Source organism: Aplosporella prunicola, assembly GCF_010093885.1.
Source record: "Aplosporella prunicola CBS 121167 unplaced genomic scaffold K452scaffold_1, whole genome shotgun sequence".
Classification (NCBI taxonomy): Eukaryota; Fungi; Ascomycota; class Dothideomycetes; order Botryosphaeriales; family Aplosporellaceae; genus Aplosporella; species Aplosporella prunicola.
In genome coordinates, this window is record NW_022983529.1 from 255,652 (window position 1) to 268,945 (window position 13,294).

At 53.2% G+C, this 13,294-nt stretch overlaps 7 protein-coding genes across 7 annotated transcripts; 3 read left to right on the forward strand and 4 right to left on the reverse strand.

The window, feature by feature from the left end:
* K452DRAFT_347925 (uncharacterized protein) lies at positions 1–2,092 on the reverse strand (the record flags this gene model as incomplete). Its single annotated transcript, XM_033545503.1, has 1 exon — positions 1–2,092. One exon carries the CDS (start codon positions 2,090–2,092, stop codon positions 125–127), a length of 1,968 nt encoding a protein of 655 aa, XP_033402783.1. The 3' UTR covers positions 1–124.
* A 655-nt stretch (positions 2,093–2,747) lies between these two features.
* On the forward strand, positions 2,748–3,554 carry K452DRAFT_282061 (uncharacterized protein). Its single transcript, XM_033539527.1, has one exon. It carries the CDS (start codon positions 2,828–2,830, stop codon positions 3,278–3,280), a length of 453 nt encoding a protein of 150 aa, XP_033402784.1. The 5' UTR covers positions 2,748–2,827; the 3' UTR covers positions 3,281–3,554.
* A 129-nt stretch (positions 3,555–3,683) lies between these two features.
* On the reverse strand, positions 3,684–5,766 carry K452DRAFT_282062 (uncharacterized protein). Its single transcript, XM_033539528.1, has one exon. The coding sequence runs from the start codon at positions 5,703–5,705 to the stop codon at positions 3,810–3,812; it is 1,896 nt and encodes a 631-aa protein (XP_033402785.1). The 5' UTR covers positions 5,706–5,766; the 3' UTR covers positions 3,684–3,809.
* Positions 5,767–6,236: 470 nt separating this feature from the next.
* On the forward strand, positions 6,237–10,149 carry K452DRAFT_282063 (uncharacterized protein). Its single transcript, XM_033539529.1, has 7 exons — positions 6,237–6,396; positions 6,450–6,699; positions 6,751–6,813; positions 6,885–7,289; positions 7,342–7,510; positions 7,609–8,401; positions 8,454–10,149. Exons 1-7 carry the CDS (start codon positions 6,269–6,271, stop codon positions 9,838–9,840), a joined length of 3,195 nt encoding a protein of 1,064 aa, XP_033402786.1. The 5' UTR covers positions 6,237–6,268; the 3' UTR covers positions 9,841–10,149.
* A 591-nt stretch (positions 10,150–10,740) lies between these two features.
* Positions 10,741–11,396, reverse strand: K452DRAFT_314311 (uncharacterized protein; the record flags this gene model as incomplete). Its single annotated transcript, XM_033543743.1, has 1 exon — positions 10,741–11,396. Exon 1 carries the CDS (start codon positions 11,344–11,346, stop codon positions 10,741–10,743), a length of 606 nt encoding a protein of 201 aa, XP_033402787.1. The 5' UTR covers positions 11,347–11,396.
* A 136-nt stretch (positions 11,397–11,532) lies between these two features.
* On the reverse strand, positions 11,533–12,521 carry K452DRAFT_354552 (uncharacterized protein; the record flags this gene model as incomplete). The annotated part of the gene is made up of 1 exon (XM_033545893.1): positions 11,533–12,521. One exon carries the CDS (start codon positions 12,519–12,521, stop codon positions 11,682–11,684), a length of 840 nt encoding a protein of 279 aa, XP_033402788.1. The 3' UTR covers positions 11,533–11,681.
* Positions 12,522–12,934: 413 nt separating this feature from the next.
* Positions 12,935–13,294, forward strand: K452DRAFT_293562 (uncharacterized protein; the record flags this gene model as incomplete). Its single annotated transcript, XM_033541591.1, has 1 exon — positions 12,935–13,294. One exon carries the CDS (start codon positions 12,935–12,937, stop codon positions 13,292–13,294), a length of 360 nt encoding a protein of 119 aa, XP_033402789.1.

A 13,294-nucleotide genomic window follows, 5' to 3' on the forward strand; every position in this document is an offset into this window, starting at 1 on the left:
AAAAAAAAAAAGAACAACGCCGCCACCGCCGCCGCCATCCCAGCCATCCATTCACCAACCAAACCCCCACAAAACACAAAACACCCTCCCCTTTAACCCCAACCCCCCGCCACACACAAACCACCTAACTCCCCACACTAACCCCACTGCCGCCCAAATCCCAATAGCAGCGCGAACTGCCGCCCGCACTGCGCTTACTCTTCTTGGTGCTCTGGCTCGCGCAGCTGCTGTGGCTGTGGCCATGGCGAGCACGCTGCTGCTGCTGCGCGCGGTCACGACGCGTCACGTTCACCGTCGTGAGCGTCGCTACCGGCGCGGCGGTTTGCGCTTGCGCTGTTGGCGTGGTAGTTGGTGTGGTGGCAGCGGGCGCGCGCGAGGCGGCGAGGTTGCGGCCGACGAGGGGGTGGTGCTGGCGGATGAGGGCGGCGCGGGTGGCGGCGGGGTGGTGGTGATGGTGGGGCGTGGATGTTTGGTCCGCCACTGCTGCAGCAGCGGAGGCGGGTGGCGTTGGCGAGGTGGTGCTGGCGTGCGTGCTTGATGCCGCCGTTGTTGTTGTGGAGGACGCGTTTGTGGGCGAGGGCGGGCGCGACGAGAACCGCCCTTTTAGGAAGTTGAATACCATGCGCACGTCCAGGTCTTGCTCCCAGTACTCGCGGTCGCGGCGGGCGGGGTCGGGTTGCGCCGTTGTGGTGGGCTGGGCTGGGGTTGTGGCTGCTGCTGCTGCTGCTGGGGGCGGTTCGGGCTCTTCTTCGATGCCCCAGAGGGCTGCTTCGGAGTAGGATGTTGTGGGGAGGGCGGCGGAGTCGACGGTGTATGCCGTGTTGCTTCTGCTGCTGCCTTGGTCTTGTGTGTTTTCGGACTTGGAGGTCGTGGTCGCGTTCGCGATGCCCGCGTATGGCGGCGGCTCCTGCGCGCGCAGGTACGTCGTGAATGCGCCGGGGTGCTCAGAGAGCTGGTGGACGAGGATGCCGAGCTCGCGGGCAATGCGCTCGAGGAGGCGGTGCTCCCACGTGTCGCCGGGGTAGAGTGCGACTTCAGAACCCGTGGTCTGCGGCTGTGTCGCGGACCTGTTTGGGATACTTCTCGATAAGGACAAGGCTTCCGCTGCCGCCGCCTCTGTCGGTAACGACTCCCCGAGGATAACAGAGAGCAGGTTCTCGTCGATGCCCATCAGGTCGCGGATGACGCGGCGCGTGAAGCGCTGCCAAAACGACTCGTTCTCCGGGGCACCCTCCTCTTGCGCGGCGCTGCTGCTATTCCCTTCCTCGGCCGCATCGACGTTGGTGGCGCTGACAGAAGGGCCGGCCTCCATCTCCGCGGTCGTTGTGGACTTTGCCAGACTGGCGCGGCTCATGCGGCGTCTTCTCCGCGTCTCGCGCTCAATCTCGTCCAGCAGAGCCCGGCTCTGCTCTAACCGCCATTTCTCGATCCGGCGGACCCTCTCATTCTGCTCGCTATTCTCCTCCTGTTCTTGCAGCGCGTCCAGCTTGCGCTGCACGCTGGATCTGCGCCGCTGGTGCTTGCTGTAGCGGGAGCTGGCATTATACCTCTCAAACTGCCATAGCTGCTCCTGCATGGCCGAGTTGCTGGCGGGGAACGTCCCGAGGCCATCGTGCGTCGGGAAGACGGTCTGCGTGCTCTCGTCCGGGCGCAGGCTATGTTCCGAGGGCTCGTGGAAAGCGCGCAGGCCGTCGTCCAAGCTGTCGAGCTCCTCCGTCTCGCCGTCCTCGGTGCCCTGGCATGTGATGTCATCATTATCATCGTCGTCATCTTCTTCATCCTCGTCCTCGTCCTCGTCCTCGTCGTCCTCCTCATAGCGATCTGACCGTGCAGCCGTGTCTATCGAAGCGAAATCGCTGAAGCGCGAGATGCCCGCCGTGCGCGGCGATCGGCGCGTCGACGCAGTGTGCGAGCGCGTGGTCGAGCTCGCGGCCGACGGCGAGAACAGGACCCACTCCTCTGATTCGTCGAGCGGCCGCTTGCGCTGCTGCGGCGAGGATAGCGGCTGCGCGTCGATGGACTGCTGGGGCGCAGGATAGGAGAAGGAGGGCGGGCGTGCGACCCGCGGCCGTTGGGGCTGCTGGAATGCCATGACGGCACGGCGCGGGCGGCGGAGCTAGGGTAGGTATGCGCGGGTCAGATGGGGAAAGTGGATAGTTGGCAGCGGGAACAGTTAAAACAGAGACAGTGGCGAGCAGTGGGCTTGTCTGGCGTGATAGGTACTCCTAGTGATAGGTAGTCACGGTGTAATCGGACCGGGATGGGCAGGGCGATGGATGAGGCTGGAGCGTGGCGCCAATGCGAGGGAGCATGGGAGCAAGGAGGGGAGTTGATGTACTAGTATCCAGATGACCGCGTCGGCGCTAGCTCGCTGGATGTGCGGGAGGTGTCGATCAGTGGGACAGTGGAGGGGCACGGCGTTGGGGCCAGGTTTTGCAAAGGATTTGGGGGGCTTTTTGCTGCTTTGCTTGGCTGCTTGCGACCGCGAGCTATGATTGATGCCATGGCTCTCGCTCCGTACGCCAGCTGGCAATCTCTATACCTATGACCTCTGCCGTACCATTGTATCCGTTATCCGTTATCGGCGGTAGGGCTGACACGCTGTCCGCGTCTCAGTCTCAGTCTCAGCTCAGGCCGGCCTGCATTCCATCGGGCATTGCGCACAAAAAGCAACGCTTGGGGGTCGCGCCGCATCCAATTCGGAAAACAACAACCACCTCGTCCTCCACGTAACTCACTTTTGTGGGCTCTGCTACTCCGTACCTCCCACCAACCTCACGTCAGACAATAGGTATATAAACTACGGCTCAACTCTGGCATCATTTTAATGTCAACCGTCACAACCGACCCCATCGCAACACCATCTGGTGACGGCAACCTAAACACGACGCTCGTGCGTAGGTTATTCCCGCCGGCGTCCAAGCTCAGGCACAGGGGAGCACCGTCTTGCCATCACGACACCACGCACGCCAACGAGCAGCGCTCACAACCACAGCCCTACAATACTCCTAGCCCCGCCACTAACAACACCATCTCACAAACCAAACCAACGCCCACGCCAACCCCAACCCCAACCCCAACCCCACCGCCGCCGCAACCTGCGGCTTCTTCTCTAGGTACTTGCCCTTCTGCCCGATCGAATCCCGACCCGATCCCTTCATCCGTCCGTCGTGTGCACGGTGTCAAGTGTGCGTTACAATACTATCTAGGTAACTATCTGGCCCCACGTACGGATTACGGGTCCCACTCTCCTGTGGCTCGTTTATCGGGTTATAAATAGCGCGTGGGGCTGCGTTTGCGTGTGCTTGGCAATGGCGGCGTTGGGGGTGGTATTGCCTTCCTGAGCACTTGCCGCGGACGAAAGCTCCTCCTCTACAGGATACGATGCCTATGCCGTCAAAAAGAATCCTTCCGAGGAGATGTTCTACGTAGGCCTGCGAAGACACGAATTCTGCCTGCCCGTTAGACCATCGCCACGTCGTCTGTCTTGCAATCAACCACCCACACACACACTCGTTGCCATGGTGGTCTGGTCGGCAAAAGAAAAAGCAAAAACATACGGCAGCTGGGATTCGCTAGTGGTCACCCACCTAACTACTAATCAGCCGGTTCGAGGCTTGTGTATGGCAGAGCGGACGGGATGCCCAATTCTCCTCGACCTATGGTCGTATGTATTTGTTAGAAGTGTTATAACAGATTATATACGGGTAAAGATGGCTGTGCTGATGCATCTACAGACTTTGGAATACTCTAACATGTCAAGTCTATAAGGTTCTAAAGGCCGCCTGAGATAACTCCTCTGAATCTTTTCATCGAATATCCAGTATCTCCTGCTGAATATCACCTTTAGAACATTCTTGAATCGCCTCACCATTCATAATCCCATGGACATACGATTCACCCACGAAAAGCCAACCAGTTTCCTGCTTCCTTAACACATACGGAACACCACCACCAGGTATCACTGCAACGGTATCACCCACTTGAGCATCCGACGGGCCAATCCCCATCCGTCCAGCAGAAGTAACCAGGAAAGATCTGTTGAAGCAAAAGTTCCGGGCCAACGCAGCATATTGCTCGGAGTCTCCTCCCTCTGAAAGACGCCGCAACTGGTCCACGGACTCGTCCTTGTTGGGCAAGAGCAGAGATATTGGGTCCGTGTTGTCCGACAGAATCTCGCACAGGAATGCTAACCCGTCTCGGAAACACTGCTCCCAATCACGTCCACCAAGGAGGTGTTGCTCAGCAGTGGTCGCCTTGACGAAGCGGCTTGCCCACGCCGAGATGTCGTTTTCAGCCAACAGCGGCAGAGCTGCTTCGCACGCACACAGCATCGTCGGCTTGAATGTCTGGCTGAACTCCGCGTCCGAGACGTCCTCTTTGTTCATTGGGATTATCTGGACAACTTTATCCACTCTCATGCCATCCACGCGGAGAACAAGGTTGTCTGGGCTGCGGTGCAGCTTCAGTTGCAAGCCCGCAGAAGCATTGAAGTGCTCTGGAAAGCCCAGACAAGGGGGTTTAGAGACATCAGAATAGTCGATCCAAGAGAGGCTTCGTCGGATGTCCCTGTTATACACAGTGAAGTCGCTCCAGTCGGGCAGCCAGGACGGAAAGTCGTTAAAATCGTGCCGGCGCCGTCGCCTGGTCAAGCTGCCACTTGTGCCGCGCGTGCGGGTTAAGATGGCGAGCGAGCGGTTGTACTCGAGTAGGTACCGGGCGACTCTCAGGTACGTCTGCTTCGTGCTGATGCTGTAATCAGGGATCAAAGCAGCAGGCAGGCTCGACGGATCACGGGACTCGACCGCCAGACCCAGCAGGCCGTATATTTTGTCTCGCTGGTCGGTGGCGTGGAACTTGATCTGCGTTATAGACATCAAAGCATCGAGCGGCCACCTTGTTTGCGATCGTCTAAGCAGGCCCATGGTATCCACGTTTAGAATCTCTTCGGGAATCTGGGCCAGTCGAGCGTACCCGTTTCGGCGCAGCCATGAGGCCGCCCATTCGAGACGGTGCCAGGGGAACAGCTGCTGTCCGTGGAGGATTACCGGATCCTGCGCCGACAGAATCACTTCCTGCACGACCCAAGTCCGCGAGAACCAGCCGAGCTTGAACAGCTGCTTCAGGTATAGCCAGTGCGCGCTGGTCCAGTCGGGGAGGCCGGACTCTGCGTGTGCTGAGGCCGAATACAGCTTGACGGGGATATCGTCCAGGGCCGTCGCCGTCGGATGCTGGCTCCTGAACACGCTGTAGATCGTGTCCACCAAATCCCAGGCCAGAGGCGACGAGTCGAATCCAGGCCCAAGCCAGACCAGCGTCCTGACTGCCCGCGTGTAGATGTCTTCCATATGGCGGACTTGCGACGATCGCTCGGGGATGTCTCCTTGGTTGATGCAGATGGTGTCGATCCATACGTGCTCGACGGGAGAGTCTAACGCCGAGTTCTTGCTCGCAAGCTCCTGCAGTCGTCGGATGCCGGCTGCGAGGTCGGCACAGACGAAGAATTTTCGTCGCCCAATCTGAATGGATATGTTATGGTCTTGGTTGCCCCAACAGTGGCTAAAGGCGTAGTATGGAGGCGCTTCATCGAGTCTCACTTCTTGTAGGCTTCCAGCCTCGGGGCCTGACGTGTCTGGGTTTATACGCAACAGTCGTATCATTTTAGGCAACAGTTGCCTATACGGTTCGTCTTGGTTGGTCTCCATTTTTCAGTTTCTGAAATTGCTAACTATTGAATCAGGTTAAGAAACCAAAGGAAGCTAGTGTTTTGCTAGACGAACAAGCAACTAGCATCCCGTCGAAGCGCGCCTTATTTATAAATGCTGCCTTCCAAGGGTTGATGCAGAGCACCCGAAGGAGTCGTCCGATCAACGAATGGAGCTGACCGGCCAAACCGGACCTGTATCCTTTTAAGTGTGGCTATAACTAATGTAGGCGTATCGCTGTGGCGGAGTAAGAAATGGCACTGCCGCAAAAGCCTCACGTAGCCATGCCTGCAGAGGCAGCGAATTACGCCGCAGAAGCCTAGGAATCACTACCACGTAGGCGCCGGAGCCCACTTCGATCCGCCTATACCCTGTACAGTGGATTCGTGATTGACGCTCACGAGCCAATGAGGAGGTAGTAATTCTCAAGCCTTAAGCGAGCGGCACAGCTCGATCACATCAACTGACAGGTCGTGATCTAGGCAGCAGGCCAGTCTGAGGCTGCTACTTAGTTTCGACTTTCTCTGACTTTGTTGTCGTTGTTGTACATACTAAACTCAATCATGAGAAGCCAGCAGCAGCAACGGTCCCAGCCGCCGCAATGGATCAAAGCTAAAAAAGCACACCCGGGACTTGTCCAACATTATCCGGATGCAGAAAACACCAAAGCAACATCCGAAGCTGCGGTAGAGTATGTCAACCAACCATTGAATATAAGATCGGCATAGTAATTGACACGGGCAGCATAATCGCCATGCATGGGCTAAATGCTCGCTCGCCAGACACGTGGATAGCCTGGAAGAAAGATGGAGATCGAACATCTGGGAATGTTTTCTGGTTGAAGGACGACGACATGTTGCCTTCAATCATCCCTAATGCTCGTATACTGACTTATGACTGGAACGCATACTACGTTGGGAATCCTTCCAGAGCCACATTTCTTGGGCATGCCGATACCCTGCTCGATCGATTGGTCCAGAACCGGATGGAGACGGTACCTATGTAAACGATCTTCAGAAACCATGCAGATCTAATCCTTGAACAGAATCGCTTGGATCGTCCCATAATATTCATCGCTTCTTGTTTCAGCGGTCTGCTACTTGCTAAGGTACTACTGAACAGTTCTCTCTCAGCCTTCCTAAAATCACTCATTATTATGCTAACACTAAAGAATCAAAGGCGCTTTTGCGGGCAAATGACGATTTTCATGCAGAATCAGATGAATACAGTCGAATTCTTGGCTTGACCGTCGGTGTCGCATTCCTTGGCACACCTTTCGGAGGCAGCTGGGAGACTGGGCATAAAAATGCCCGGCTTTGGATTAAAGTTGCGATGCAGGAGAACACTGATTACTCCGAGGAGCTTGTTCAATATCTGCGAAGCGACAGTCGGAGCGACGATGAAGGCCGTCCGAGTCCACTCGATGAAGTCGTTCAAAGGTTCACTGAGATGGTACACCATGATGCTTTCAGTTTCCCAATTGTATGCTTTTATGAGACCCTCCCCACATCGTTTTCCGCGTTGCTGGCAAGGCTACCTCCGGATATCAAACAGGATGTTATTGATGAAAATGGCTCTGATGTGGTATGTCAGACTCTTGCCCAAGTCGTGAAATTTCACATACTGACACATACAGACTGTCCCAGAAACTTCTGCTTGTATCGATGGTGTTGAACGGATCAGGTTAAATGTCAGGCATAACATGCTACACAAACATAATTCGCCTGATGGCGAATGCTTCCGTCTGATATCAAAGAGCCTGAAGGATTTTGCTGATAATGCCGAAAAGGTTCTGACAAAGAGAGGTGAGTGAATGCCACTTAAATTAGTATACTACCTACTTGGTCCTACTCCAAATGGGCCTCTTAATAGTAGAAAAAGGTCAGTTCTGATTTTCCTTCAGAGACATACAAGCAGCATCTCATAATCACGCCGTCGCCGAAGATTGCGGCTTGGCTCACACAAACCGTCTACTCCTCCGATCAGTACCACAACTTTATGTTGTGGCATGACAGAACGGGCACTTGGTTCTTAGAGTCCGAACAATTCTTACAGTGGAAGGAAAGTTCAGGGCAGACCTTGTTTTGTCCAGGAGTTCCCGGAGCGGGAAAGACCATCATGACCTCTATGGTGATTGTCCATCTTGCCACATCAAACTCTCACGCCAACAGTCACAAAACTGCCCTGGCTTATGCATACTGCAGTTACCGACAGCATCATATCCAAACCGCAGAGTACCTCTTATCAAGCCTGCTAAAACAACTGATCCGGACATGCCATTCTCTCCCAGAAACTGTAGATCTGATGTTCAACAAACTACAGGAACAATGCAGGAGGCAACCAAGCTTGGATGAAGCCTCAGATGCGATCATTGAAGTAGTGAGGTCATATTCGAAGGCCTTCATCGTCGTTGATGCCCTCGATGAGTGCCAACAAAGCCAACGCAGAAAGTTTTTGAACGAATTGTTCAAACTTCAAAAACGTTGCAGTATTAATCTCTTCGTAACGTCAAGATTCCTTGATGACATTCAGGAAAGATTTCAAAGCGCTATGTATCTCCCAGTTTTCGCTAGCAGAGACGACATTTCTCTCTACGTCAGAGAATACATCAACGATGTTTCCGAATTCATTGAAGGCCAAAGCAAACAATTGAAAGAAGACATCGTCAAATCTATTTCCAATGCCTCAGACGGGATGTTAGTACTTATTCATCCCCCTGTTTAGTAATTCATGACTCACTGTTTTTAGATTTCTTCTCGCACGTCTTCATCTTCTCTCTCTTGGAGACAAGCTGAAGGTGGAAGATATCGAACGTGCACTGAAGGAATTTCAAGAAACCAGGGATAACTTCATTGAAGCGGAACCAATATTAGCTCATGTCTACTCGAAAACGGTGGAAAGGATCAACAGCCAGCCACAAGACTACCGAAGGCTTGCGAAAGAAGTGTTAACTTGGTTAACATTCGCCCAAAGACCGCTTCAGATGATTGATCTCAGACATGCCCTTGCCATCCAGGTGGACGCACCTTCGCTGGCTGATAACGAGGAAAATTCGTATTCAGTTCAGCAGATTGTCTCAGCGTGTGCCGGACTTATCAGAATCGACGAAATGAGCGGAACCATTTCACTGGTTCATTATACGGCCAGTCAATTCCTCGAAACCAACATCTGTTATATCGATCCTGAGCCAGGATTTAAAAACACTCAGGAGCTTCAGGAGCTCTGGACAGTTGAACGCTGTGCGATCGAGGCTCATAGGCGATTGGCTGTTGCATGCGTCACTTATTTGTCCCTCGAAAGATTCCAGACTGAACCGGTTCGCTGCATCGAAGACTTAATAGATCGGTTCGAAGCTAACCCTATTTACCTCTATGCTGCTAGACACTGGGGGGCGCATGCCCGACATGTTCCGCTTGCTCAAGAGAACGAAGCGCCATGTTTGGATTTGATACTTGGATTCTTAAGGAGCCTTCCAAAGACCGCTGTTGCTATGTTTACAAAAGATCGTGCTCACTTTTTCACGGAGTCACCCATGGAAACGCCCACGGAAGTATCCACGGAGACAGAAGACATTTCTCTTCAATTCCGGACATTCCAACCCACATACTCGTCTTTGCATATTGCTGCAAAATTTCAGATCCTAGACCTCGTCAAAATATTACTAGAGAGGAGGGAGGAGGATCCAAACCTCCTCGACAGGAACGGAATGTCCACACTGTCTTACGCTGCGGCGTCAGGGGCCTATGACATTTCCGAATTCCTCCTCGACAACTTCTCTGTCAACCCTACCCAGTTGAGCTATGACACTATGTCATACAGATACACCCCGCTCATTCTGGCCGCGAGTTCCGGACATAAGGATGTAGTCGAACTACTTATGAGCCGCGAAGTTGGTGACAGCCAAATGGGGAATTTCAACCACCGAGAAAAAGCGCTGGCTTTGGCAGCAGCTAATGGGCACGTAGAGGTAGTCCAGCTTCTCCTCGATAGCGGCGTCGACCCTTCGGCCCCGTCCTTTCGCCTTGAATTTAAATACACGCCACTGGGACTTGCGTTGCGATATGGCCATGCTCATGTGGCTAACATTCTACGCGAACTTGGAGCTACCCGGCAGCATTACTTGTTTTTCTGGTAGCGCATATCCTGCCGATACCATATTAATATCACAGTGGTGTTACCGCTGGTAGAGGCATTTTCTCATGCCACCCATAGGCAGGAAATTGGTAGGATATCGCTTTTCGTCGCAAAGAGCATCCCCACCAACTTACACTACACGATCATGGACTTCAAAATCGAGCTGCTGTATCAAGAGTTTGCATAGTGTTTTCATTTTTGGGGGCCAAAGGTTCCAGCTTTCATATACACTGCTATTTCTGCGGACGATCTTTTCAGTCTTCTATTCAACCAATCTATTCTATCTGTTAATCCAGTAGCCAATCCGGTGAAGATGTTAGTCATGTTTATCTCTAGAAACTACCCATACCTCGAGTATATACATCTATATGTCCACCCTCCTCAAACTACCAATCATAAAAATGTCTGCTAATAGCATAGTGCATTTAATTAGGCAATACTAATTAGCAATCCTCAATATCAGGGGCTTAAGTCATACGGACTATCAACGTAGAGGGGCCTTATACAGGCTATCAACTTTACTTGAAATCGTACAACTAAATAAAAACTGCACGAAGTATTTACAAGCCCTCTTCTACTCTAAACTTATTAGATGAGCTTCTTAGTGCTTCTGGTGATGAGTAACGAGAGCTATAATAGGGAGTGCTGGATTTGTAGGCAAGAAACGTCGATGTCTAAGATGTACGAAGGTCACGAATGGAAATGAGGAAGTGAGAATAAAAAAACAAGAGTGATCAATTACTCTGGCAAAGTATGTTCTTGTCTATCAACACTCTAGTATAGGGTTTAGGTTTTGTGTGCTCCGTTACGGCTTGACTCGTCCCACTTGTAGGTTCTACCTAGAATATATTGCCGGATGTAATGTTGAATCACCGCGAGCTGCAGGGTGTTGACGAAGCAGCTAAGATGACTTGGAGATCTCGCGATTCGGCTTCCCAGTTGGCGCCTCGTTGACATTGTCAACATCGAAGACAGAAATCTTCGTAACGGCGGTATTTTTCTTCAAAGCGGGCAACTCGTAGCGCTCCCAAATCGATGTCTTGAGCTCAGCCGCGTTGATTTTCTTAGGCAGGATAACAATGACCTCGCCCTCAGCATTCTCGGCATACGCTTGACTGATATGGCCTTTAGCTTGTACCATTTCGTCGTCAGTCCAGGTGGGCTTGTCATCGCAAAAGTTGTTGACGTATTCCTCGAAGGGGCCGCCCTCGAAGTTCGCCCATCCGGAACCGTCATCGCATTCGCCCAGCATGACGTGCTTGTTTTTGGCGGCGTAGTCTGAAGCCGCTCCGATTGCGCCAGCGCTCCAAAAGATTGACTTTCCAGGGCCGGGTTTCTTCAGGTGCGTGCGAGCTAGCTTGACGTCGGGAAGCGGAGGGTCGAGAGTGCGTTTCTCTAGCTCGTTGGAGACCCCAGATGTTGGGTGCCCGTGGCTTTGGGCAAGGAGGAAGGAAAAGAGAAAGAGAAGGAGGAGACCGAGCCCCTTGGAGAAGGATTTGCCTGCCATGGCGTGTTTGGGATTGGAAAGAGTGTTTGGTGGTAGAAAGATGTTCTGTGTGGTTGAAAGAAGGATGTACAATCAAAAGCGAACTGGACTGAATGCTGCGCTGAGGCAGTCTTGAATAGGATGGAGTATACATTTATATATTTACTCGCACAGGTTGACCTAACACCCTTCCATCCTCATCAATCTGCCCCCATCAACCAAGCCCGTCAGCTTACCCCATCAATCCACCACCATCAGCTTACCCGTCAGTTCACCATATCCTTCTGCCCCCACCAGCATAAGCCAATTACCACAAGCCAGCATTCAATTCCTCAGGTTGATCGTTTCCAATCACCTTATCCACGCTGCTCAGCCTCCACTAGCATAGCCTCTTCTAACAGACTTGCATCCAATTCCTTCAGGCGGTCCTTCACGCTCACCCCCTCCACATCTTGGAGATCCAGGTTAGGACGTTGAGCGAGCAGGAACTTAATCGCATCAACGTTCTTGCTTGCACCGAGCCGGTAACTAGCTGTCATAGAGACTTCCTCGCCAGCAGAATGGCAGTGTCCACCCAGAACAGCGCAGTGAAGGGGCGTACTCAGCACCTTGCCCCTGAACGGCGGGATGAAAGCTGCAACAGGAGATCCCAGCACCTCGTCCACATCGGCGCCATGCTCAACAAGCCATTGCATTTTCGGCAAGTTCCCCGTCAGCGAAGCAACGTGCAACGCTCCAGAGCCGGGGATTTCGGCCCCCGCCTCGAGCAGCATCTCCAGCATTTCAGTGTCATAGCGAGTAGCGGGCGTGCTGACGCGGACGGCCACGGTAAGTGGCTTCATGTGATTATGCGCCAGGCTGGTGTTGGGGTCGGCGCCCTGGGCGAGCAGGTACCGGACCGTGTGCTTGCGGCCACGGAAAACGCAGCGCCGCAGCGGCGTCTCCGTACCGTGGAGCTGGCGCTCGTTGATCTCCCAGCTGAAGCCGTTTTCGCTGAGGAACTTCCGCACCGATTCCGCTTTGTCGCTCGCCTCGGCGGCGTCGTAGTGCGTGCTAGTGGCCCAGAATCCACGCTCGTAGCACTGCCTCAACAGCTCGATGTTGCCTGCCTTTGCAGCTGTTTCCGCAAGGTTACATAACTCGAATGCGTCAGCCTCTGCGGCCTGGAAGGAGCCGTTGGTAATTTGGTTGATCATGGTCCGTTCGAAGGTGACGATTTTTACTAGGATAGTAGAATGAGAAGAGTGAAGGAGTTGAGAATAAGCTGTTATTTGATAGGAGTGGCTTTAAGGTTTTTGCAAGCACAGGTTTTCCCCGATTTTGGCCCCGCCTGAGGTCATGGCCGCAAGATCTGGGGGCCAAGCTTCGCCCCTGCATATCTGACGTGTGAATAGGATCTGTTGGGTGTACGTTCAAAACGAGGCTCAGTCAATTCCATCGGAGATGTCAGACCAGGGCTTCTTTGCATAGAGGATGGAAAAAACAAGGCTGAACAGAGCTAATTTGCCCAGTGATATAAAAAAGCGAGCCTCCCGAATTTTCTGAGATCAGTCCTCCAGAACAAGCCAAACAACCAGCTTTCACCAACGCTCATTAAACCGTTTCCAAAATGCTCTTCCATCACTCAGCCCTATTACTCGTCGCTGCAGCCACCATCAACTCAGTGCTTGGTCAAGGAACCGACCACCACGACTCCATCGACAATACCGATTACCGCCACGGCTATAACGCTCGTTTCACGACACATATAGTCCGTGAAGGGCCCGCTGCCACACCTGCTGCCATTTCCCAAGACGAAGCCGACCTACTTGCAAACCCCGCCTTCCGCAACCCCACCATAGGCGTCAACTACCCTGCCACCAACGATGCCTTGCACATCCGCACGACTCCCAAGAACGGCAAGGGTGGAAACAAGAAGGACAAGAAGACTTGCAAGGCCAATGCCTTGAAGAAGTTTCAACAGATCTAG